General features: G+C 44.2%; 1 protein-coding gene across 5 annotated transcripts in view; it reads right to left on the minus strand.

The window, feature by feature from the left end:
* The window catches only part of RNF213 (ring finger protein 213), a 53,128-nt gene that overhangs the window by 4,651 nt on the left and 21,946 nt on the right, over positions 1–26,531 (minus strand). For 4 of the 5 annotated variants that reach the window (XM_083804963.1, XM_083804965.1, XM_083804964.1 and 1 more), the window contains 34 exons: positions 25,826–26,019; positions 25,276–25,428; positions 21,004–24,594; positions 19,978–20,114; positions 19,551–19,646; positions 19,039–19,157; positions 18,337–18,447; positions 17,500–17,576; positions 16,524–16,671; positions 15,016–15,151; positions 14,421–14,609; positions 13,826–13,965; positions 13,225–13,379; positions 12,659–12,871; positions 12,086–12,267; positions 11,139–11,259; positions 10,920–11,020; positions 10,474–10,653; positions 9,911–10,074; positions 9,712–9,814; positions 8,883–8,997; positions 7,808–8,018; positions 7,156–7,346; positions 6,702–6,830; positions 5,762–5,872; positions 5,277–5,522; positions 4,907–4,988; positions 4,260–4,294; positions 3,839–3,933; positions 2,925–3,087; positions 2,429–2,609; positions 1,839–1,933; positions 851–1,102; positions 292–424 (listed from right to left, as the gene is read on the minus strand). In XM_083804963.1, the coding sequence (XP_083661089.1) occupies positions 292–424; positions 851–1,102; positions 1,839–1,933; positions 2,429–2,609; positions 2,925–3,087; positions 3,839–3,933; positions 4,260–4,294; positions 4,907–4,988; positions 5,277–5,522; positions 5,762–5,872; positions 6,702–6,830; positions 7,156–7,346; positions 7,808–8,018; positions 8,883–8,997; positions 9,712–9,814; positions 9,911–10,074; positions 10,474–10,653; positions 10,920–11,020; positions 11,139–11,259; positions 12,086–12,267; positions 12,659–12,871; positions 13,225–13,379; positions 13,826–13,965; positions 14,421–14,609; positions 15,016–15,151; positions 16,524–16,671; positions 17,500–17,576; positions 18,337–18,447; positions 19,039–19,157; positions 19,551–19,646; positions 19,978–20,114; positions 21,004–24,594; positions 25,276–25,428; positions 25,826–26,019 (8,349 nt within the window). Of the gene's footprint in view, positions 1–291; positions 425–850; positions 1,103–1,838; positions 1,934–2,428; positions 2,610–2,924; positions 3,088–3,838; positions 3,934–4,259; positions 4,295–4,906; positions 4,989–5,276; positions 5,523–5,761; positions 5,873–6,701; positions 6,831–7,155; positions 7,347–7,807; positions 8,019–8,882; positions 8,998–9,711; positions 9,815–9,910; positions 10,075–10,473; positions 10,654–10,919; positions 11,021–11,138; positions 11,260–12,085; positions 12,268–12,658; positions 12,872–13,224; positions 13,380–13,825; positions 13,966–14,420; positions 14,610–15,015; positions 15,152–16,523; positions 16,672–17,499; positions 17,577–18,336; positions 18,448–19,038; positions 19,158–19,550; positions 19,647–19,977; positions 20,115–21,003; positions 24,595–25,275; positions 25,429–25,825; positions 26,020–26,531 lie in introns of those variants that run through there. The other variant, XM_083804967.1, reaches the window with a different exon arrangement.

Here is a 26,531-nt window from a genome sequence, read left to right on the forward strand (position 1 = left end):
TTCAAGCTGCTGCGATCACACAGCTGCGTTCAGGGATTTATCTTGCCTATCTCTGAGCAGAGTCCCTACCTCTTGTGCTTAAATTCTCTTAAAACCACTAACTTTTTTAAAGAAAAAACTCTAACATCAAGGCCTCCAGTATATTTGGATAGGAGTTGAAAGGAAATATAAGGACTCAAGATTGCAAGTTTAAGAGAAGTTTTCACCTTCATTTTCATCTGGACTATCCAAGCAATCTTTCTAAAGCACTTTTTGTTTCACTAATTTACAGTTTTGGTGGAATCTTCTCACCTGAGCGGGGTTCGTTGAGGAAGTCTCTGATCGTGCAGCGCTTCACATCAGCAGTGTTCTGAAATTGCCTCACTAAGTCTCTCTGAAGAGCCAGAATCTCTGGTAAAGTTTTAACCAGCCTCAGTTCTGTTTCCTGGAAGAGGAAAGGGGATCTATGAGTAAAGCTGTCCTTGGACAAACCAGTTTTGAATACTTCTATTGAATTACTTTTCAAATGTTTAAAAGAAAAAATACTTTACATGTGCAGTTCTCAAGACTGAGACTGCAGGGGAGTTGGACCAAATACACCCAGAGGTCCCTTTCAGTCTCAACCGGGTGGTGAGGCACAGGAGCAGGTTGGCCAGAGAGGTTGTAGATGCCCCGTCCCTGGAGGTGTACAAGACCAGGATGGATGAGGCCCTGGGCAACCAGATCTAGTGGGTGGCATCCCTGCCCATGGCGGGGGGGTTGGAACTAGATGATCTTTAAGGCCCCTTCCAACCCAAGCCATTCTATGATTCTATTCTTCCGTGGAGTATTATCTGAACATTGTGGGGTCTCATCCCTGTATTACACTCACCTTCTGCAGAAACTTCCACAGGAGAGGGACAGTGTCCTTGGCATTATTTTGCTGGACTACATGGCCCAGGTTCTCCACTGAAATCCTCTTTCGGCAGCTCCACATCTTGGAATGATGGATGTGACTGTCCTTGGGCAGTTGGGACAGGAAAGTGACTGGGTCGCCATACACCATTTTCACTACTGGGTTGGAAGAGATTCTCTCATCCTCTTGGATTTCTTTATTTAACTTCAGAAGTTTTTTGTCCAAACCCTGCAAAACATAATGGTATTCTATCAGCATTGGCAGCTTCGTGCAATGTTCATGCTCCCTCCATGGGAGCATATTTCCCCAACAGCTTGATGACCAATTCACACAAAAGTATGTCAAAACAGAAGATGAACTTCTAGGGAATGCATGTAAAAAACACACTGCAAAACAGCTGTTTATGCTCTAAAATTTTTCTTTGTTCACCAGCTCATCCAGCCCTCAGGTCTTCCATTCTTTAAATAATACACATGAGGAAAAAAGGCAAACGATTAATTTGGGGCACCCTTATGCTCACTTGGGCAAGTACTTTCAACTGAACAAAGATATTTCTACGTTTACATCTGCACAAAATCCTCATAACATAACTCAAATCTGATTCTCATTTCCAAGGGTATAATAAAGTTGGCTGACCCTCTCTCACACACAGCTTCCATATTTCATATAAAAGAGTCACAGAATAACTGATGCTGGGTGGGACTCCAGAGATCCCCCAGTCCAAACCCCCTGCTTGAAAGCAGGGTCATCTACAGCAGGGCATCTATAACCTAGAGATGGAAGAGACTAGCTGACAACAAATTAATGTGGACCTGCAGTTGTACCATAAATAGCTTGCATTTAGGAATAGCCAGGTGAAAAAAGTAGCACAGGTATCACAGCAGGTCGGATTTCCAAAGTTGCTTTTGAACTGCTCAACTACTGATTTTTTTTTTTTTTTTTTTTTTTACAGCTAATTTCTCACCTCCAACTCAGGAACAATAACTGTGTCTGCAACAATTCTTTCCCACTTGTTTCTTTTCTCCTTGGTGGAAAGCATACCATCAAATTGAACTGGCCCTGCAACAGAAATTTAAGAGTCTTATGTTCACAATATTTCAGTTACAAGATAGCTCAGATTCTCTTAGCTTTTAGATGTGACATCCTTGCAAGTTCATATGATGAGCTAAGAGCAACTACAGAGGTCATAGAGGCTAAACGAGTATCTTGGCCTAGTTGGAGAGTGTCATCCAAAACAGCACACACTACTTTGAGTAGCAACCTCTACTTGTGAGCTGGAAGTTCTGTCAATGTATCTTGAAGCCATTTATTCATTAATTTCTTTCCAGAATTATGTACCAAACCTTGCAAACCCCATATATTTGACCAAAGGAGAAGTAAGCAGCCAAAAATTCTTCACTACCTACAGCGAGAAACAAGCCTCAAATTTCTGGATCTCTCTCAGCTCAGCTACCACCTGTTGAAAGTGGTCTGTTAGCAAAGAAGCTAAGTAACTGCTGCCCTTAAAACGCTGATACAGCTTGCAGATGTGATATGGCTAGTAGTTTTCCTTACACTGTCTTGGGTGCTGATGGGGGTCCTTGAGGAGGCTGCTTAGGACAAGATGAAGGATGCTGATAGTCTCATCTACACTCTTTCCCAAAATTTTTGTCATCTGTGCCAAGTCCTCCTGAATATGCTGCTGCAGGAAAATTACTGAGTTGCGCACCGGTGGCTTGATAATCTTTCGCAGTGACTGAAGAGCAACAAAAGGAAAGAATGAGCGTAATCAGTAACATCCAGTTCAAGCACAAGGCATGCAAAACTAGTCTTATCAGATAGTCTCTACTCCATCCTACAGGACTCTTACCACTTGTACACATAATGACAGGTATGCATGCACATGTGCACATGCAACTGCATGAAGAAACCAAAAACACTCCTGGGCAAGACCAATTTGGGTCTTGCATCTTGAAAGACTTCCCTAGTCACTAGGCAACACGACTAGAAGGACTAGTGACATATAAAGGTGAATTTCATGTGGCCATTTGGGACTATTATTGGAAGATACCTGAGGATCCTTTGTGGCTCCCAGCAACATTGCCAGATGTGTGAGCAAGCGTATCAGAATGAAGACAACTGGGGACATGGGTCGGTCAGACACTTCCACCATTTCTTTTCTGCGTTGTGCATCTCCAAGTATGTGGCCAGTTTGAGTTCTGTCTTCATTATTCCTGCCAGAAAGTATGCATAGCGATTTTTGCTTTGACAGAAAACACAGAAGTAGTCTTTGATACCCAATAATGTCTTTCTGATCATAAGTTCTCTGAATGCTATAAAAAGGTGATGATTAAAAGTGCTACAGGGGAATGAAGACCTTCAGTAAGTTTTGTACACAAATAAGCAAACTTGTTTTTGCTGGTCGACTACTTCTTGTTGGACATCTCTTCCAATTACATTTTCTATGAAAAATGCAATGCCCAACCCTGTGGGGCAAGATTAGCCAGCTTCATGCTGGGCAGATGAAAAGCCACTGCCTTTAGACTTAGTAACTTTAACTTTCTTTATGCAATGGCTGGAAGTGCGAATCCAGAGAATCAAGGAGGAGGGAGCACAAGTCATAAATCCTGGAGTTTTGGTAGAAGTTCTTCAGTCATGATGACCCCTCTAAGAAAATGCAGCCTGCTACTATATGTCAATATAGAACCACGTAACAGGTACCTGCCTAGATGAGCAGAAACATGGAAAACCTAAAACTACAAGCTTGACAAGCTCTTTTTTAAGGCAGTTTCTGCAAATTCAGTTACACCAGCACTCCCCATTGCCGAATCTCTTCCCCCTCCCAGAGGGGAATGTGTGACATAATGAGGAATTCCAAGTGCCACATTTCAGGTAGCAGCACGAGGTAATACCTTTTACTCTGAAACCACAACAGGCAAGTACTGTATCATTTTGCACTGAGAAGGTTAATGGATCAAAGCATACCTAAATGCTTGAAAGCCGGGCAGTGATTTGTGTTGCTCCCCTCCAACTTGGGCACCACAGTCAAGACAGCGGCTAATTTCCATGGGCCTGCCACACTAGCAAAAAGCAAGAATGAAAACACTGAATTCCAGAATAGTAACAGAGACAATGAAACAAAAATCCATGCCATAGCTGGTTAATTTGAAAGCTGCTATATACTGGACAAATTATCTCTGCCTGCCTTATTTAATAGATTTTTTGGTACAATCTGTGTTACAGCAATTCTAAATTTTACATTGCAATGGCAAAATGATTAGTAATCTAGAGTTTATAAAATGAACTGTTGTGCAATAGAACATAAACAGTAACTAAAATATAAAACAGTTTATTGTTGAAAAAACCACCTGCTTAAAAGAAAACACCACCAATCTCAAATTCTTACCTCTCCTACAGTGCAGGGGTGGCCATTTGGACATGCTATGAAGAAGGAGAAACAAAACAGGACAGTATTAGAAGACAGCCATTTATGAAGCCCCTGTTATTTCCTTTCATAGGCACCATCATCCTGAAGCAAGAAATATGCTTCAAGGTCTAATGGAAAGCACTGAAATTCCTGAAGGAGTCATAGGCTCACACAACAACCAGAAGAAGCTTTCAGTGCTTCTCTCCTTGAAAGAAACATGGAATGAAAACCTGAAAAATTCTGCTACCAAGTGCCATATAGGCTAGTAAGCACGAATGTTCCCATGGCCCCCAGCTTCCTAGTTTTCAGTTAAATCCTGCTATGAAAAGCAGAGAACTGAAAACTAGCCAGGAAGATGGCAAAGTGCTGCTCTCCTGCTTACACCTCTTTAACTGCCAGAAGTAACAGGACACAGGACAGGTCTCCCACAGTCTCAAACTCCGTAAACAGCTATAAGCTTGAGACTAAACAGAAACTCAGTGCACTTTGGTGCGTTACCCAATACAGGTCTTAATATACAACAGATAAGTCATGCTGAGGAGTGTCTGTCCTCACATTAGGAATCGTCTCATTCAAAAACAAGGATTCTCCTTCAATCTCTTTCAAAGCCAGTCAGAAGCACTTACTGTACCAGTGCAGAGCAGACACTCCTTCCCAGGCCCTCGCCTGAGCCATTATATCTTCTGGCATTGTAGGCAGAAAAGAGTGCTAAGGAAGAAAAAAATATGACAACTGAATATATGCATCAGTTCTTTTTTTTTGTAGCAGTTGCTCCTCGTTCTCCATCATAATAAGCAACCAATGACATCTAAACCAGTCCAGAGCCTGGTTCTGTGCTAATTAATCCCAACAATACTGAACTAATCATACATCAGTAATTCACAATTAAAACAATGAGTTGGTATCTTTTGGCATTAAGGTTATGTTATAGAGGACCCAGCAAATGTGCGAAAGAACTATCAGTGTGCTGAACTACCACGAGTTAAATCTCTTTACCTCCATGGTATCTGGAGCGAATGCCAGACTCCTCAGGGGCTGCAGGATGGGGTTCTGCCCACACAGCAAGACAGCTGTAGTATGAACAGCCATCTCAATTAGCGCTCCATTGTGGCTGAAGCTTTGAGGATCCACTGTCAGAAGAGATGGCAGCGTATTCGTCACAAGACAAGCTGCAAAGTTCTGCACGTCTGGAGAATTCAGGACTCCGGAGTTCTGGATGAACTCAGTCATAGCACTTACTTGCTGAAAACACACATTTAAAGAAATAAAACCAGCATGATATTGTCCATCAAACTGAGGAGAACTAGCAGCTGCTTCCAGTGCTATGCTATCCTATGCTATCCTCTGCTTTGAAAACACTTTCCATTTGCACAGGTCAGGGCATAATCAGAACAAAAGGCTCTTTCACTAATTATTTAAATCTCACTTATCCTTATCAAGGAAGCATGTTTGTCACAAGCCCCCAGAATCAAGCATCTTACCTGCTGTTTGGGATGAAGATTTGAGTCATTAACTCCATACAGGACAGTGACCTCTCTGAAAATAGCCAGGAGCAGATGGACAGCCTGTACAGCTGGGGAGCTGCTAGATGCCTGAAAAAGAAGAACCAATGATACAGTGGAGAAGAGGTGACAGTTGTCACAGATGAACTTTTACAAGGTTTCAGTTTGTTATTGGTCTGTTATTCAGTCTTATGAGCAGACTTCAGCAGGTCTGCATTAAAGCTGTCCCCACACATGCAGGGGAATAATGCAGAAATCACTGTTCAAGCCACACGTAAATGAGTAATCTGACAGCCTTCTAGCTGATTATGTGTTTTACATTAGAAATTTCTCAGTTATTTTACTTATAGCACCAGTATATGCCTGCCTTCAAACCAAGCCAACACACAGGCGAGTAAAAAATCACAATGTATTCGTGGTACAGAGAAATTCGAACAGGCATTTTTTGTCAAACTTCTTCCTGAACATTTTCATACACAAAACACATACTGGGAGAAGGTTAGTTGCACAGAAATCACCTGGTTGATTTGGTACAGTAAGAGACAAGGCTAGGCGGATATGGGCAGGCAGGGAGGAGGCATAAAGCTTCACCAGTTACCTGCCTACTCTCCAGTCAGTTGGTCACAAGGTGCCTGTAATACTTGCTCGTAAAACAAACTGCTATGATTTATTAGAAGGGAGAGAAGCAAGGATGAGGCAACCAACAGATATAACCTCAACGTTACATACACTAGAACACATGCGACAAAAGCACAGACATCTGTGTCTCAGACAGGATAAGCCACTGCAGCTTTCAAAAATCAGAAGGCAACCCAGGTATCTCCATTGGAAAGAGATGCTGGCAAAACAAATGTATAAAGCTTAAACACTAGCCAGCCAGAACCCATGACAGGATTTTTTTGAGGAGAGCATGCCCTACCTTCTCTGCCTCTAGAAGATCCTCAGTCTTGCACTCAATCATGGCTTTCCCCACAGCATCACGCAGGACTCTGTAATTCTTGCCACATGCCAGGTAACGATCAATGTGATTAGACTGGCTCCTCTGTACCTACAAAGGGAAAAGCCCACAGTGAGCATTGTGGACATTAACCAGCCACTGGAAAAGGTGCAATCCGCTCTTTGCAAGAACCATTCCTCCCAAGAACTCTGTCATTTCAGCCCTGAAGAGAGGAAGCAGGCAGGCACATCAACCTAAATGGCTTCTCATTGCCATAACAGATTCCACTCAGTAGGATCCAAGGATAAGTCAGCTTCACAACCACTGCCACTGCGGTAAGTCCCCCAAAGCCACACAGCACTAGAAGCACCCCAAAGCAGCACCAGCTGAAGACTAAGAGGAGAGAACCATCCCCAAGGAGACACCTCTTCCTTACCTGTTGCAGAATTTCTGCTGGGAACACCCAGTTAAACCGTGCCTCTGTGACAAGCTTCTGAGCAAATTCCATCCCATACTGGTTAGCAATTTTCCGAACCAGGTAAACACGATGCCAGTTGTTCTTGGTGAGGCTACAGAACACCTTCACATTTGCCAAGTAACGCTGCTTCTCCTCTGCCTGGTCTTGCACTGAAGAAGAGAAAGCAAAAACACATCCTGCCTTGGAAAACTTTTGCTGCCAACACCAGCTGTAGCACCAAGCTCCTTTCACTTGTACTTGCTGGCCATGCAGGAGAACCTGAAAGCTCTCTCTTCGTCAGCTGTTTATCTAGAATGTTCCCTCAGCACCACACTTTGATGCTTCATGGACTGTGTTAGCATCTCAGAGTATTCTCGACATGCTGATCTTCTTTATTGAGTCAGTGATTCAGCTCAGTACTTTAATTTTTGTTTGTTTTTTAAAAAAGCATCTCTTCCTCCTTTTCAGCTGCCTAGATCTCCCACTTATATAAAACAAGAAGCCTTAAAGCAATCACATTTCTGAAGCATCACTTAAACTTCAATGAATAAAGCGTAATTTCGTATGTTCTTCCCACAGTGACTTTACTCCGTCTACAACATTTCCATTTGACAGCACAATTATCACTTACCTGGGAGCTCATGCAAGTCAAAGAGCAGCTCTGCAGCCTTACTCAGGTACAAGCGAACCTTGGCTACTGCCTGCAGATATTCAACAGACAATTCCTGAGGAGCTTCTTGTTTGCTTTTTGGGAGATAGTTATCTGGAAAGCCTCTGTCTTCAGGCAGATAGCTGATATGCTCATATCCAAGACTGCCTTCAGACTTTTCACACATAGAATCCTAAAGATGGGCCGGAACATTGCATGAGCAGCAGAACTACTTAAGTCAGATATTCTCTGCATTGGTACTTTATACCCCCAGTGCATCCTCACTGCAATAAGCACAATGAACTTCCACGTTTTTCACAACTCTCTCCACTCCACCGCTATCAGCTCCTTCCTGTGATCTCTCTGGTGCTTATCTTAAACTTCTGCTGCATCAGCAAACACCTTCAGCAATATGCCCATCTCTCTCCGTATTTCCTGATTGCGTAGATGAGCAAGCATTATAAGCATGCTGACAGGCCACACATGCTGAAACACACGTTCCAAGATGCAAAACTCTCCCTTTCCCTTAGGGAAAATACACACATGGATCTTACCTTTGAAGTCAGCAATTTAACGAAAACTATAAGAAATGAAACCTCTACCCTGCTGTCAAGTTCGTTTGAAGCTGTCTGAAGCATTAAAAGTTAGGCAAGGAGAGGAAAGGTAGACAACTCAAACAGCATAGTAATCCAAAGCTCTGCAAACATGAAAGCATCCATTTTCCACTACTACAGCTAGAAATTCCCCTGCTTGCTGCACTCCTGTGCTGGAAGTTGAGTCTTATCAGGACTCGCTTAATTCTTCAACACTTGTGATGTGTCCAAAGGAAAGAAGAATTTATGTAATGTAGCAAACAAGCCTTACCTTGAGAAAGCAAGGCTTGTTACTGGACAGCAGGCTCTGAACAGGTGATTTGATATAATTCTTTTGGGGGCTAAGTGGGCAGCTAGTTATGTGCACAAGAAACTTGTGTAAAATTGCAGAACTGCTATTCTCAACTTTTTTTGTTTCGTGTAATAGTTTTGTTGCCCAGGTCTTACTTATCCAGCAATCTTACCTCCAAGCAGTTGACAAAAAGCAAGCAGAGTTCTTTTTTATCATTTTTCTCCAGGATCCGGCTGTGCTCTACCCGGGACAGGTAATCTTGCACATCATTTTTCACTTCACTGAAGCTACAGGAGAGAAAAAACACTCCCTTACCACAACTGCAATGCTGGTGGCTACTACTTGTATTCTAAATCATGATCAAACTACCAGTTAAGTCCATGTGACAGGTAAGGATTACTTTGGATCTGTTTGGAAGACGGAAAAGCAATTATGCTGTTTTTTACCAGCTATCACCTGGCTTCATACTCTGAACTAGGCTTTTATCAAAAAATGACAAATAAGCATTTCTAGAGCATAAATCATCTGCTCAGTCTTCTAAATCAAATTTGTAGAACAGTCACACTAGAGGCATGGCTCTTTACATGTACTGTCTGCAAAGAGAGGCTGGAGAAACTTTTGTGAATGAAGAGGTCTGCGTAAACATCCAGAAGATCACTCTTGATTAAATGGCTGTGGATCAGGGATCGGGAGTATTACTTCGCTGATTTAGAATACATCAGCTAGTCAGCTATCGTTAAGGCCTCCCAAGCCATCCATGTTCAGCACAGGTTTAGGTTGAGAACAGCTCAGTGGCACAGACTGGTCAAATAGTTCACACAAGCCACATGCAAGTCAGCCAAGTTGCTTGACTAATACAAAGGCACAAGTTAAATTTGACCTTTAATGATCTAAATTCAGTGAATAGCGTGGAAGTGAGAACAAACAGGTTGGTTTTCATGATGTCATGAAAAAAGCTGAAACACTCCCCGGTACAACATCCATTAACTGACTGTGCTCACCTGTACTTCAAGAGGAGCTTCAACATTACTGAGCGAATGATGGGAGTTTCATCTACTTCATCATCAAATGGGGACAGAAATTTTGTGTAGGTAGTAGGGTGAACTGTCGAGATATGGAAAAGATGGGATTGGAAAAGATGGGAAAAACTGGCAAGAGAATCAACTCCGTGAGGCCGAGTATCAGATGAAGGGAGCTCACCTGAACCTTTCAGTAGGTCCCTGTGAACAAACAGCAGATTAAGGAGCTCTTGGATCACCTCTGTCTCAGGGGGCTCATTGTCCTTGAAACACATGGTAGTAACCACATCTATGAAGAAACTATTGCACCTCTGCCGGAACAGGGCATTTCTTGCTATGGCAGTGCTAGGTGAAGGGTAAAAAGCATTAGGACAATGTTCAAATACAGAACCAGTTAAATAATGGATGAAGCACAAGTCTGGAACTAAAGTCTTATGAGGAGCGGCTGAGGGAACTGGGGGTGTTTAGTCTGGAGAAGAGGCTCAGGGGAGACCTCATTGCTCTCTGCAACTACCTGAAAGGGAGCTGCAGGGAGTTCGGGGTCAGCCTCTTCTCACAGGTAACCAGTGATAGGGCTAGAGGGAATGGCCTCAATGGCAACAGGGGAGGTTCAGGTTGGAAATTATGAGAATTTTTTTTTCTCAGAAAGAGCAGTCAGGCATTGGGACTTCAGACATGCGAATCAGAATTTCCTTACACAGCCAGGCCCACTGCAATCCTTCCACCTTGGACAGGAAAAAGTACCTGAGTTCCTTGGAAACAGTTAAATTAACATCCTCAACAGCAACTCTGCAGACTGGACAATGCATCTGTGCTGGTATTAGCCATGTACTGATGCACTTCTGACAAAATGCATGGCAGCAATGCAGGCAAACTGGATCCTTTGGCTCTCCTAGGCAGATCGAACATGGCTTCAAACCATATCTGTAATTCAGGAACAACAGTGACCATGATTGCTTCAATGCTGTCCTACCAAAAATCTTTAATAAGATATTCATCTGCAGCTAGAGTCAGAGGATATAATGTAAGACCTGTTGAATAACCACTCAGTTTCAGGGTGTGGAATAAAATAGAAGACATTGTTCTTCATCTGGCTTTCATTGTGTTGAATGCAAGACTTTATGTCCAGAAATAGAGGCAATACAGACAATATTCCTACTCGACCCTGTCACTTGTCTCAATGTCACTACCTGTAGAGCCTGTGGCTGACTTCCTCCTTACATTCACACAGTACTTTCATCACTGCAACAAAAGTAGGATGAGTCTTCATGTCTGAATCCTGTTGAAAACACTGCAGAAGGAAAGGGCAAAGCTAAATGACTCAGCTCTACTACCATAGACAAGAATACACATGATCAACAGAAGCACACAAGGAAGGGATAAAAAAAAAAAATCACATCTTGGCTTACCTTGGCAAGAAGCAAAGTGTATTTTTTCACTAAACTCTCAAACTCTGGCATCAAAGTGTTGATACCAAATAACACGTGTTCTACAAACAGAGACATGGAGAAAACCCGGTTCCAGCAGACTCTGTGGGAAGGAGAGTGTGATTTCAGAAAGTACAATTATGAGATGAGAGCTGACACTGACTGTGCAACGAGTACAAATGAAAGCGCAATCAGGTCAGCCTAATGATCTCACTGCTTTTCATGCTCACCACTACACTTCTCATGCAACTTTTCATGTATGTCCTATGGTTATCAGCCTCTGAACCACAGCCTGACTTTTTTGTCAAGGACAAAACATGTAACAGTACCTAACACAGTGAGCTTATGGCATATGATTCTGTCCTGTAGCAGAGCGGAGACCTTCTGCAGCTGTCCTTTTGCTGCAGAGCAAAAGCCACCACAATGACCTCACTCTTCTACACTTCAAACTTCTATTAAAACAGAAAGTATTTATTTTTTCTTTTGTGAGTTAACTAAATTTTCTTCACTTAGGTTAAACTAAACAAGGTCTGTGAGAAATTGGTGTAGTTGCCTTGGCCTGTCTTGCAAGAGACAAGACTCCTGTCTTAGATGCAAAGTTCCCCATCTCTCTCAGACTTTATGCACATGGGATGAAGTGGGAAGACATTGCTGATTAATGGCAACTTAACGAGTGTTTTAAATAAGCACTAAACTTAGCTGGAATGTACGGGATAACACTTCTAGATTTAGGGGGAGCATCTGTGTAAGGACAGAAATAAAGATCTGGCTCTTGGTGCTTAATAAGTAACTGAGCCAAGCGGAACCTGGAAAGATTTGCAAAGTCTTCATCTGAGAAAAGCAGCATCAGAGCACCTTTCAGCCTGCACTGATATCCTTATTAACAGCAAGGCAAAGATCAAGATTGTGAGCAGATCTACAGTACTTACTTGAGTTCTTTTAGCAGCTGATGGCACTGACTCCCACTTGTCTGTAAATCCTTTTCTTTACAAAGAAATTCAATTGGCATTTGAAGATTTTTCACTTTCTGCAGCCAGATAGCTGGAATTGCTGTCTGCACTTGATTCTCCAGCTCTTCAGCGCACACGATTGCAGCTAACACATCTAAAACCTAGTTGCACACACAGGATGTAAGTATAATGCAGCAGTAGCATGTCAGAATTATTTATGAACTCTGTATTGGGCTCTCAATCTGGTTTGCTATGGCAGGTGTTGTACTGAATAATGTTCTATTTGATCATCTTAATCTCTGGAACTTTCACATGCTCATGGCTCAGATCATTAGCACACCCTATTAAGCTGACGTGAAAACATAGCAAACTGTTTTAAACCCTATTAATAAGAACGATAATATCGCAGGCTATGCTTAATACTGAGAATTCTGACTGAGCTTCTGCTTCCCACTTTAGCTGAAATCAAATGGAGACTGAACACAAGCTAATTCAGTGAAGACAGCTCTTTGTTAGGGTTGAGGATCACAAAATGTCTGGTAATGACTCTACCATCTCTGAACGTTGCATTTCATATCCTTTCAGGTTCATAAGGGGGCCAACCACACTGGGGTGTACAGCCAGGATCCTAGAGAAGTTCTGCAAACGGCTCTTGAACTGATTGTATCCAAGGTGGACCCAAGGCAAGCATGGCACCGTATCCTCTCTTCTGGGAGATGTTGCTTTCCGTTCCTTTATACAGGATGAGAAGGCAATTTGCAGACACTGAAAGGTTAGGAGAAAAAATTAATCAAAATTAAAAATATATATACTTTTATAATTAATTTTGGATTATAAACCCTGACAAAATTATCTGGAAAAAAATAAAATCAGTACTTTACACAGCCTCAAATTATGTGGCCATTTCTATAGCTGCTCCTATGGAAGCGCTTTTCTGAGTAAGGCCTCAGCAATTTCAGCAGCTACTCAGTGTCAAACATCTGCTTTGTGGCTAGCTTACTGTTAGTCTGAGAGGAGGATTTTGTCCAAGAAGGAGAGATTGACACAAAAGGGAATGTACACAGCTTTCACACCCATCCCTCCATACAGAGTTTCCAGTTCTCGTTCCAGACACTGACCTGCAGTTCCTCTTGGGAGGACACATTAATGGTCAAGACAATGAAGTCTGTGATATAGCACTGGAAGAGCATCTGCCTTTCTTCCTCAGTCAGAGAAGATATAAATTTTCCCAGTGCAGTTTTCTGGAAGATATCCACAAACTTCTCAGCTTGGTCTGGAAAACAAGAATGCAGAGAAAAGCTGAATATTAGGAGGAAGCTGGGTTTGATATGTTTCTATTCTAAAGAAACTGACACCTAATCAATCACTGGTGCAGTGCATACAGCATTGCCCTCATTCAGAAGGCTAACAAGGGATTTGAGGCCAGGCCTTCTCAGCCCAGGCATCATCGCCATATTTATTGGATCTCAATCTTGTCTTCAAAATGCTGTGGAAATACCAAAAGTTGATGACAAGGGCACAGAATATGCAAGAAATACTAATACTGAGAAGCACAAAGAAAAGCTAGTTGCACCAAGCTCTGCTGGCTTGTATGAGTACGGAGGGACTGAAGGTGATTCCAGGGTCATGGAAAGGTAGAGGTGTGCTAGTGATACGCCAGAGTTTACAAGGCAGACGGATGGAGCTGTTCTGCATTGTGAGCTCAAGCCAAGCACTCACCTTCAGTGTTTTGGATGTATTGAGTTTCCAGCCACATCTCATCCAAATACTCCTTTATCCTCCAGCTGAAGGGCATCTCATTCCCAGCATCAGCAGACACCATCATGCTGTTCTGCACCAGGATTATCTCTGTCTGAGAGCTACGAGATCAAAAGGTCAGTAACATACCAGGCTTTTGCCAGGGAAATGCATTCAGACGACAGAGGCAGGAAGCTTCAGAAAGCAAGAAATTAGCCCTAGAAGGGGAAAAGAACTGAAGGACTCATTAACAGACCTCATCCTGCCAATTGCATAGCATTAGGAGTTATTCAGTAAGCATTCCCTAGCAAAAAGACTGTCATGGCAGGACATGCAGGCTTCAAGGGATGGGTAAGAAGTGTGAGCAAGCCAAGAGCTAGAGAGCAAAGCCCAGGAGTACTGGGTACAAGGTAGAAAGAAGAGACTTCTGAAGTCACTGAGAACAGCCCTGCCACCTTTGACACAGCACAGGAGAGCAACCAACAGTGTTAATCTCCCACATGGATTTAAAGCCAGTGGAAGACTGGGTCTCAGTGCTGCCAGCCAATTCCTCCTGCTGCTCTCTCCAGGAGCTCACCTGTTTTTACCCACATTGTAAGGGATAGTCAGAAGTTTTGTATCACTGAAGATGAACATCCACAGCTTTGTCACCCACTCAGGTGTCGGCCTGACCAACAGCTCCAGATTGCCATTTCTGTCTATGACAGCAATCAGGAGAGCCAGGAATGGAGTGATCACGTTCTGGACTCGCTTCCACAAGGTGTGCCTTTGGGGGCAGAAAGAGACCAAGAAACCAAGAGGGAAGATGAACAATATTATCAGCAAATCAGGAAGTGGTTGTGCTGAAAAACTGCTGACATTAGTGTGTGAGAGTCCTAATGCTACCTTTACAAGGGGGGAGAAGAAAACCCCTACACTTCTCTCGCTCATAGCTCGCCTGTAATCCCACTGTTCAATTCAGAGCACTTGTGCACTCAAGCATTTCTGTTCCAGTACAGCCCATGCAGCTGTAAGTCACCCTCCTTCAGAAGCCAAGAGAGACTCCACCACAAACTGGAGACTGACACTGCAAATATTAAGATTACACAAAACTGCTGTCTCTGCTGCACTGTTGCCATTTGCAGACTTTCCTTGGAAACCTGCAGGTTACGAGATATTGCTGCTGTCCTCACCTGAAGGTGCCAGCCTCCTGAAGAGCACTTAAGTTGGAAGCCTCCCGAAGCACCCAGTTTTCTGGGTAAAAGGAATTTTCTTCTTGCTTCTTCAAAAGGTTGGAGAGACGAGCCTTTGTTATCTTCAGGAAAGAGGCTAGAAAACAACAAGAAACTTGCATTTTTTCTTCAACTGGCCTTGGATCAGAACACAAATATCACCCCAAGAACAGCATTTTACAGTTGTTTCAATAATAGACCAACGGTGAACAGCCAGCTACCAGCCATGGAGTGAAACCCAGCTGGCCACTGGTCATAAGTGTGTTTCCCCAGGGGTGGGTGTTGGTCCCCACCCTCTTTAATATCTTTACTGATGACTTGGATGAGGGAATGGAGCGCACCCTCAGTAAATTTGCAGATGACACCAAGTTGGGGGGAAGTGTCGATCTGCCGGAGGGTCGGAAGGTTCCACAGAGGGACCTGGACAGGTTGGGTCGATGGGCAGAGGCTAAGGGATGAGGTTCAACATGGCCAAGTGGCCAGAGTGCAGGACCCGGCACAACAACCCCATGCAATGCTACAGGCTTGGGGCAGAGTGGCTGGAAAGCTGTGAGATGAAAAGGATCTGGGGGTGCTGGCTGATGCTTGCCTGAACACGAGCCGGCAGTGTGCCCAGGTGGCCAAGAAGGCCAACGGCACCCTGGCTTGTGTCAGGAATAGTGCAGCCAGCAGGACCAGGGGGGTGATTGTCCCCCTGTACTCTGCTCTGGTGAGGCTGCACCTCAAGTACTGTGTTCAGCTTTGGGTCCCTCACTACCAGAAGGACATCGAGGCCCTGAAGCGTGTCCACAGAAGGGCTACGAAGCTGGTGAAGGGCTTGGAACACAAGTCCTGTGAGAAGCAGCTGAGGGAACTGGGGGTGTTTGGTCTGGAGAAGAGGCTCAGGGGAGACCTCATTGCTCTCTGCAACTACCTGAAAGGAAGGTGTGGGGAGCTGGGGGTCAGCCTCTTCTCACAGGTAACTAGTGATAGGGCTAGAGGGAATGGCCTCAAGTTGCAACAGGGGAGGTTCGGGTTGGGAATTAGGAGAAATTTCTTTCTCAGAAAGAGCAGTCAGGCATTGGGACGGGTTGCCCAGGGAGGTGGTGGAGTCACCGTCCCTGGGGGTGTTTAAGGGAAGGTTGTACATGGTGCTTAGGGACGTGGTTTAGTGGGTGATATTGGTGGTAGGGGGATGGTTGGACAGATGATCTTGGAGGTCTTTTCCAACCTTAATGATTCTATGATTCTATATAGCACAGCTAGAAAAAGAGCTGTGAGCCATAACTCCAGGAGAAGTCCTACAACCACAAAAGGAGTGACAGACTGGAGCACAGATGCTCTTAGAAGAGTGCCTGGGAGTTCTACCATGTCTACACTACAGCAAGGACCACTGTCCCTTGGGTTCCCAGTGAATTAACTTACATGTATTGGTGGTCCCCTAGATTGGTGTTCAGGGACACCACCAGCTGCAGCCACAGAGCACGTACCTTTCAAGACATCCTCTTTGGATAGAAGGCTAAGGAGAATTTCAATTCGCTTTCTGCTGCGACTAAGATCTTCATTTTGGTCCCGTAGCATTCCCACAGCACTTTGTACACAGCTCCTCAGCAATACAATGGTGTCCAGGACTCCATCCTTCCCAGGAGCAGTGTGAAAAAAAAGTTCATCATTATTTGGTTTTATATTCTTGCCCCCAACACATCCATCTGAAAGATTACAGTGCTCTCTTGAAAAGGCTTGTGCCAATTGCTTCCCATGTCACAGTTCTTCTATCATCCCTGGAAGTAAATCTAAGTTCTTAATTTGCAATCAAGTACATGCTTTGACTTCTGTGGCCCTTTTCAAACATCACACAAAATAGCATTTGTATGAAGATTAGATTCTTACAGGGGAAAAAATCAGCAGTTCAGAAGTGGAAGCTATAAACCCAACTGGGAGGGGGGCATATATGCACTCCCTGTGAGATGCTTAGGCACTAGGGGAGCAAAAGCCCCATGCAGTTACCCTCATACTTGGTATCCTCTGACATCACATTGATCTGAGGAGCACAAGCCAGTCTTAACACAACTGTAGCACAGCAGAGTCCACAGCCAACTTCAGCACAGTTTCAAATGCACATCTCAAACAGAAAGCAAACAGCTGATGCAGCAGGCTCAGAATCACAGTTCTCAGATTCAAGATCCACAAAGACAGCAGAAGCTTGTAAATCTGGTTTTTAAGAATTAGGAATATGAGCTGGCTAAGGAATTATAGGGTCCTTAGAACGGTTTGTTTCTTTAGTGATGCCAATTTTGATTGGGTGGCGGGGGAGGAGAAATTTGTGTCCCATCAACATTCATGATTCAAATAATTGTCCTGATGGATTTCAAGTGAGTGTGGATGCAAACAGTATGCTGCACCTAGGGATGACAAAGAGCCGAGCCACTCTGACAGCTGAGAAGCAAACAAATACTCTGAACTGACCTCAAAGCGCTCTGTTTCTGGCACCGATGCTTCAGCCTCCATTTCATTTTCCTCCTCTTCTCTATTTGCAGGTAGAGCTGCAACCAAGGTGTAGCATTTTTATTAGAAAGAAGCAGTACATTGTTGTATCCATTAGGTAACAGTTTATTTAGTAACTGCATCCAAGAGCAGCAGAACATCTGTCAGATCCATCGTCACCTGCATGAATAGGTGAGATCCACCTCTCTAAACACACAGCTGCTAGGGCTGTCAAACTTCATGCAGCAAGAACTGAAAGAAATGTGACACCGAGCTAATGCACCAGGTTGTAACAGAGTCCTTGCACTACTGTGAATTAGTATGGTGAAAGGAAAAAGAATGTAAGAAAAAACTAAGGGGAAAGAGGAAGTCTCTTCTAATCTTCCTACTAGTTTAGGTGAACAGATTTATATTGATGCAGGTGAGAGACTCTCCGGGTGACACCTTGTCAATAGTCTCTGCCATGTGCAGTGTTGGCACTGGCTGCTTTTTGGGCCTCACTGTTCTGAGACGTAACAGCCAGGGTGTTAAACAGTGCAAATATTGCATTTTTCTCAAAAGAAAATGGGAAAACTATCAAACTGACTTATTTGATGACCAAAACCTTTCAGTAATAAACCAAATAGAAATACAAGTTGATAGTCACGTAGTGATCCCTACAAAACCTAAGACACTGAACAGTGAAAATAACTAGATATGTTGTACCCAGCACAGGATCTACTAGTACCAAGTCTGGGATTGCATCTTTCCATTTTTCCCTGCTAGCATATTGACACCGCTGGCTAGCACAGCTTGCATACAGCTCACCCTTGGTTTTACCTGAATCCTCACAGAACATCTGGCTGATGGTGAGGTTCTGCAGGGCAGCCATATCAGAGATCATGTCCTTAGATCTGCGGAGATCATCTATATGCACTGACTGCCACAGACCTAAAGACACAGGACAAAAAAAAAATCATTGTGCGTGCAGCACGCTTTTCTCTAAGAGCTTCCCAAGAAGCTTCCTTTACCTGTAGACTAGGAGTTCAGATTCAGAGTTTGCTTATTCTCACTGCTTGGTGTAGAAAGGTAAAGCAGTGATTTGCTCTGAAAATGATAATGCACACAGCCCTGACAGGGCATGTATGCTACAGGGGCTTTGAGGCTCTTAGAGCCCTCCGCACACAGCAGAAAGCTTGCTGCTGAAAGCGAACATAAGCACACGCTCAAGAGACTCCTGTAGGACAATAATGCAAATGCAGTTTGACTCATGTTTGTTTGCTGTTCTCCAGCTGACTAGAAAGATGATTCATCTGTCAATGGGCAAGGCAAAATGCTCTCACAATGGGGACCAGGACTCCAAGGCCCTTCCCCCCCCCAAGGAATCCAGTCCCCATGGATAAGGGAAGCATTTCTGATAAGCCAGAGGCCACACTGATTACAGATTTTAAGTGTTAAAAAGAGGTGAATTGGAGAAATCTTGCTCTGATATGCTTGTCTGAAACCAGCTGAGAGTGAGGAGCCACATATAGCAAAACCCACCTCCGTGGAATCCTACGTAGGACGTTCCTCCTTCCACCCGAGAAAGCTTCATAATAAAGTAAACAAAGACAGAGGAATCTCCTAAGTCCACCTTGTTGATTTCATTAACAACAGTGTATCTACAACAAAGAGGAAATACTGTTGACCGACCACAGGCAGACAAAAGTCAAGGCCACAATTCCTTCCTCTGTCAGAGAGGGCAGGCTCCTTCCCCTGTACAGACATAAGTCACTCCATTCCTCTACTCAATTACGCAGCCAACAGCGAGAACTCACACTTCACAGGGGACTGTCTGATGACTTCAGCCAGCCCAGTACTAGTTTATTTTGACTTCAGTTATGAATTGTTATTCAAAGTATAATTAATGCTCGCAGTTTCACTCTACTACAGCAGTAGCAGAGGATTATACATTCTTGATCCTGAAGTCCCCCAAAACGGCACTAATAATCAAATGGGGGTGAGGAGCCTCCATGTAGAACAGCTAGCTGGGAATCACTTCACATTTGACTTACTTGGCTGAGGCGACGAGCTGGGCATTTTGAGAGCCATCTTCAAAGTCTGCCTGAATAATAAGGATTTTATTTCCTGATGTAGCCTCAAGGAAATCTCTAAAAAGTGAAAGGGGATTTAAAATAAGTCACTAAGTGTAACACCAAAACGTAAGAGACTAGACGTTGCTAATTCAGATTGCCTTTGGCTGCTGCAACCAGAAAAAGAAATTAAAACATCCATTCTGTACAGATGAAATAGCTTTAAAAACAAATCTCATGCTTCAGTATGATGGAAGTAATACAGTTTTGCATTGAGCCCATCCACAGTTCAGTGCTGCACAGCCTCTCGCCTCCCGTTTCAGTATGCGTTACTCCAAATGTCCTGCCAATGTATCTTCCGCCCCGGTGACACGCTACTCAGAGCGAGATAATGCAAGCCCCGACTTACCGGATCCCTTTTAGGAACGAGTACTCTGTGTCAAACTGCTGCAGGAACAGGATCTGAGGCCTTTGTGCTTTATCCTGCACTTCTCTCTCCAGACAAGCAGAGTCAGCACTAGTGAGAAGCCTCGAGAAGGTGGTGACCTGGGAGTGCAAGACACAGGTTTGTTCTCAGCTTAGGAAGGCAGCAGAGACTCAACTGCCTGTGCTCCCAGACACTGCTAACTTGCTGCAGAGCTGGACTGCACCCAAAAAGCCGTTTATTTGACCTGCTAGTACACAAAGGGACAACACGCACTGTTACACCAAGCCAGGGCCATTGCTGGGTATGTGCACGCAGCGTCTCGTGGTGCTGTCGGTGCGGGGCTGTGGAGCAGCCAAGAGGCAGCCAAGGCTTTGAGAAACTTCTCATCAGCTGCGCTGCCTTCGCTGCAGCGCTCTCAGGGAGCAGCACGCCCAGCCCCAGGAAAAAGCGCATTGCCTCCCTCCCTGAGGGGCAGAAGAGGGAGAAATTCTCCAGCCAACATCAGCTGAAGTTCTTTAGCTCTGGCATAAGACAAAAAGTAAACCAGAACTAGCCCAGTAAGAGCCCATGGGATCTCTGGCTCCCTGCAACTCAGCTGGGTTAAAGCCTTTCGTATCGTTACGATGACAGGCAGACAAATAGATGCGTTCAAAGGCTCCCCGTGATTATTCTGCAGCCAGCAGCCTGTTTTGCTGGCTGTGCACATGGAGAGCTCCACTACTTTCAAAGAACTACTTCTGAAATACAAAGACACTTAGCTGCTCAACTTCCTTCAGAACTCCCACTTGTCAGGAAGCACCTATCCTATGGATAGCATCCTATGCTGCTTCACACACTAGATTCTTGGAGGTGTAACAACAGCTGCTGAGACACCCACCCTGTACATCTGGGCGCTGAGTAGCAAGACTTATCAAGTTTACTCACGTGGCCGTAGTGCAGCACCAGCAATACCAACTAAAAGCCTCAGCGCAGGCTGAGACTGTTTTGAGGACTCTGCAGGACGCTCACCTCTGTAAAGAGTGTTTGGCACTGAGACCCGGTGTGGACATGAGCTCGGAGGAAGTCTGCAAAAGATGTGTGCTGCTGCTGTTTGAAGTACGTGTCTGCCAGAGGACTGGCCATACACAAATCCACCGAGTTGCAGAGACGGATCACGGAGTCAGGGGTGGCACAGTTGAGCAGCGCCAGCTGCGCCTCTGCCTTCACACGCGACATGAGCTGACAGGGGGGACACACTGCCTTCAGCCTTTCTGTTGTCTGCAGGACCACCGAGGCACAGGTATCTGAATGGTAGCCCACAAACACGTCAGAAGGGCTGTATTTCTGCTTGCTCATGAAGTGCTCTCCTGTGTTAACTGTGGCAAAGTCTTGCACCCACTTCTTCAGCTCTCTCACAGCTTCTCTTTGATCCTTGTCCAGGACCGTACTGATATCCACGTAGTGCTTTTCCAGCCTGTTGATCAGTGGGATGGGGAAGTGCTTGTATACCACATCTTTCTCCTCGATGACTATCAAGCGGAACTTGGGGTGCACTCGGCACTTCACCCGGTGGGTGCCCAGTCCCAAATCAACATACTTCTGCCCAGCAAGGTACACGTAGTATTGATTAAGGGCATCGTAGAGGCTTTCATAAAGGTTCTGCAAGTTGAGAAGCACTACCATTTGGCCAGTTTCCATGCAAACCTTCACACGGTTGATGTTCCTGCATATCTGGGTATACTCTTGGTCCTTTGGGAAACTGGAGCCAAAGATAATTTCTGGCTGTTGCCGGGCAGTAAAAAAGGTTTGCTGGAGGATCTGCAGTGCTGCATAATTCTCAGTCAGCACAAGCAGGTACCTGCAATCCCCATCCTCTCCACTGCTGTAAATGTTTTGTCGCACCAGCTCAATCCTACTGATATCACGGGCATTTATTTCTCCTTTTTCTGGTAGCTGCGAAGTGAATATTTCCAAGGCGTTGATATCATCTTTGCCACTGAAGTTACGAAGAACAACTTCAGCTATGTCTCGAGGTGTCGGCTCACTTTTAGAGTTCTTAGCCAAAGCAAAGAACATCTTTATGAGGCTGTAGTAGTCACGCAGACCAAAGAACTCCCTGTCCTGGACCTTGCAAATGTTTTCAAATGCATCTGCAAAGTGATGAAAATACTGTTCAACCTTCTGCAAAGCCCCTCGTGCTGAGCAACAAATCCCCTTTGCACTTTCTATGAGCTCCTCTTTGCTGGGGTCACCACGTGAGACAAAAATGCCTCGATTCATTTTAGCAGGGTCCAAAGCCCAGTTGGAAATCCCAATGAAGCCAACCTTCTTGTGAGGAAGAGGGACATCATCTATGCAGCCATCTTCCAAAAGCGGATGTAAAGTCTTCAAGGGCATTTTGGGAGAATCTTCTGCCAGCCCAATCTCATCCAAAACCACCACAGAGGCATACTCATCCAGGTTCTTCCCATCCTGGAATCGAGCACAGTGCTTGAAAGTGCCTATGATTCCCTCTGGAGTGGAGAGGGGACTGCACTGAAAAGACACCAAGTGGATCTGCTTCAGGTCCTTGAACAGATCTGAATGAGCAGCTTGGCCCTGCATAGCATCAGCCACAATGGTTTTTGCGAGGGACTTGGAGCTCCCAGGCTTCCCAACAAGAAAAAGAGGGATCTTCAGCTCAATGCAGATGACCATCATAAAGACATTTTCCTTTAAGGCCAAGTTTCTTGCTATGGTGTCTCGGAGGTACACACCACTCAGGAATAAGTCCTGCATCAGGGTGATTTCTTCCAGAATCTTTTTCTGAGTATCATAAGGCTTTGGAAGGACCTGGCTGATAGCATTCCTATATGCCTCCTTCCTTTCCAGGGACGCATGATAGCAAACTCCAACTGCCAGCACTAAGGACCAGATAACGGTGTTTCTCTCAGTGCTCTTCGGAGCTTTCTTTTCTGCAAGGTACTTCTCCAGCTCCTTCAGCAGTAATTTACTGTGCTTGTGAAACCACTTGAAAACTTCCATGCAGCGCTCCACATCCCGCAGGCTGACGAAGCTACATTCATCATCCCTCTGCCTCATGTATTGCTGAGAAGCAAAAAGCACTTCCGTAATTACCTCTGCTTCAGAGTCGCTCATCGGGATGCATTCAGTAACTCTCTGTACAATCTGTTGTATGTACATTTTTTCAGTTAAGTCATTCAGCTGCCCAAAATCCCACACTAACGGGATCATGCTAGGTGGGAGTGCATGGACCCGGTACACAAGCTGTCTCAGTGGAATAGATCCAAGCTTATCCTTTGTCTCATCTGCTTTGACACGGTAGCCCAACCCAGCTAATTCCAAGCGCTGAATCATCTTTGGTGTGTGCTTACGGTAAGGGTTGCAGGCTGCTATGATCTGCAACCCAGAGCAAGAGACCAAAGGTTTCCCTTCTACTGTGCGGTCACACAGAACTTCCTTGATGCTGCTCACAGCCTCTGTTGTGTTGGCTTCATCGAAAAAAAGGACCGTGTCCAACCCATGCTGTTTCTTATTGGCTACAGCAAGGGCTTCTGCTTCTTTAATCCTGGCATAAATCATCTCTGCAGTAGTACCTCCATGAACTTTTACAAGCTTCATGTTCTCTACGTCTACGTAGCTTCTGCGTAACTGGCACAGAAACTTGACAAGCCTTGTTTTCCCACAGCCTGTTTCTCCCATGATGACAACTGGGATGTTGCATCTGAATCGCATCTCAATAGCCAAGATTTTTAGCACGTTGTCTGTTGTGAGTTCATATGTCTCATCAGGGTCTGTTACCCAGGGGATTCCCAAAACCATGCAAAGCCTCTCTAGCTTCTCATGACGGGGCAAGGTATCAAATGGAACATCAAAGGGAACTCTTTGGAGTAACAAACCATTATACAACTGCGAAGTCATGACATTTCTCTTGATAATTTTGCCATTCAAAGGATTAATTGCATCAACGCCTTTACTGCCGTTGGGCTGAAAGTGGAAGCCAATGAAAGTCATGGACACGCGATCTTCATTGAAAAACAAATACGGATGAGGCTCTGACTCCCACTTCTTCCGAATGCGGAAAGGAAGAAGATCATCTTCTGCAACGTTCTCCAGGTTGGAGGATTGCCTTCCTGAACTTTGATCAGAAATGTGTAGGGAGGGTGTTGCGAAATCTCTTGCCATCAAAATCATGAAGGCAACAACAAAGCTTTTGAAACCTTGCAGCGTGTCCTGGACAAAGTCAGGGTTGCAAAATACAGAAGCCTCACAGTCTCTCAACTGAATGTTGAGAAACCATGCGAAATTCCGGATTTCTGACCAGGAGGGATCCATGATCCCGCAGTGCAGGAGGAACTGTTGCAGGCATTCTGCAGGGCTCCCTTCCACAGAGTGTGCTTCATAACAGAACGTGTCCAAATTGCACCCACTGTCAAATCTTTTCAGATACTGGAAAGGTCTTTGGAAAGCCTCACTACAAAATTCCTCCTCATCCATTCCTGGGTCTGAAACATCCCTGGACCGGTTCCCAAGTGTCTCTATTTCTAGCACCTCCTTCGGAGACTTGCATGTTATTTTAGGGAACACATCAAGGAAATTATACTTCTGGCTCAATGGTATCTGGAGTAGAAGAAAAAATGTCATCACAAATCTGTAGCCTTAATTTTCACTTGTTTTAATCTGCTCTTGCAGCACTCTTGCTTAAGATCACAGACCTAACTGAATAACAGCAGCTAGCCTATATAACCATGACACTTTTTTCCCCGTGTTTTTGATGATGCACTTGAAGTGTATCACAACAATTAAACCTATTTCTTAGAGTCCCCTTCCTGTAGTGTTAGTGCTTTGTTGCCCCCAACCCCTTCTCAGTGCTACCTCAAGGAAAAACAAAATTAAACCCAAGAAACTTGTTATTTATCCCTCTCACTTCTACATTCTGTTCTTATAAACGTTTTAGTACTTTCAGACATGCCAACTAACATGAGGAAGATTAGATTTTGCATTTTTATCTTTCCTATAAGTGTTAGTGGGGCCAGCAAAGCTTGGACTAACAGGCCTTCAAAATGAATAACCCCCAAAAAAACCACAACAGGTATAATTTACTGTTGGGTTTTAATGCCACTTTGTACAACACCAGATACCACTTCACAATGGAGATGCACAGTATACCCTGACGCAAACAGGGAATCCCTATGCTATGTTTACTGTTATACTCTCTACAACTCATTTCCAACTATATACAAACATTTGTGCAAAGCGACTGAGAAATTCAAAAGAGATCAAGTATTGCTGTGTACATACACGTCTTGCTCCTTCCTTTGGCAGTGGTGACACCTCAAGGATTTCAATGATATACAAATGGCACTTCTGTCGTAGCCACATATTGCCATTAATATCTGTCAGATACTGCAAAACCAACAGCTTGAATAGAAATTCTGGAACTCCACTTTGTACCTATTATTAGAAAAAGACAAAGTCATTTCCTTTTTATTTACTCATGATGACTTCACAGAATCACAGAACAGTTGAGGCTGGAAGGGAAGTCCAGAGATCACCTTGTCCAACCCCACTGCTCAAAGCAGACTCAGCTAGAGCAGGTTGTCCAAGAAGATATTCAGTCAGGTTTTGAGTATCTCCAAAGACTGGAGATTCTGTAACTTCTCTGGACAACCTGTTCTATTGTTCAGCCAACTGGGCAATAAAAAGAGTTCTTTAGGTTACATCCTTACGCAATAATTAGAAAACATGTCCTATGAAATGGCTTACTAAGGAACAAAAGCCTTAAAGAAAACTTCTGCAAGGACCCACACAGGACTTCTAGTCGAGTCACCTGTGGAAAGGATGTACTTACTGAAGAGGTGATATCAAAATGGAATATCATGGGTTTTGTCTGTTGTTGCCTCTTCAGAAAAGGCAGAAGATATTTTAGCACCTTATCTTCATCCACTGCTGGTTCAATCAGTCTGATGGTTTTCAGAAGTTCTGTGCAGTCAGGCTGCTGTGTTTGCAGTCTCTCATGTAGCCGCCTCACATAGAGGGATTTCCCTGTCATCATAAAAGCACCAAAAGAATTAAACCAATAATATCAAATACATCATACTACAGCCATCATAGAAGTAAGCCAAATGCTTAAGCGCCAGTCTTGTTAGAACAGCAGCAAATTGCAGCCTAGAATCAAAGCCGTCGCTGTTGTTGGCTACTGAAGGCTGTCATTATTCACATGGATTTGTTTCACTTGGACTACCTGAGAAAGGTTTTACTTTTCACTTTTGTATAATGTGACTGTTTCCAAAGTCAAAATGGTTAAAAAATTGTTTGCATTCAAAGAGAAAAGCACCCTCAGATTTCCTATCTTATCTTGTAGGAATTAATTTTGCCAGTGTTAAGGCAATGCCAACAGCTCCGGTTTGTTGTTTGCCAGCTCCACATCTGCTGTTCCCCAGATTAATGCAGGGAATGCAAAGATCATTTGATGTCCACTGGCTACAGCTGTGGTGCTCTGCATCCCATCACACCCTTTATGCCATAGGTAGCACAGGAACTGGCTATGATAGGAC

Source organism: Anser anser (assembly GCF_964211835.1).
Source record: "Anser anser genome assembly, chromosome: 19".
Taxonomy (NCBI): domain Eukaryota; kingdom Metazoa; phylum Chordata; class Aves; order Anseriformes; family Anatidae; genus Anser; species Anser anser.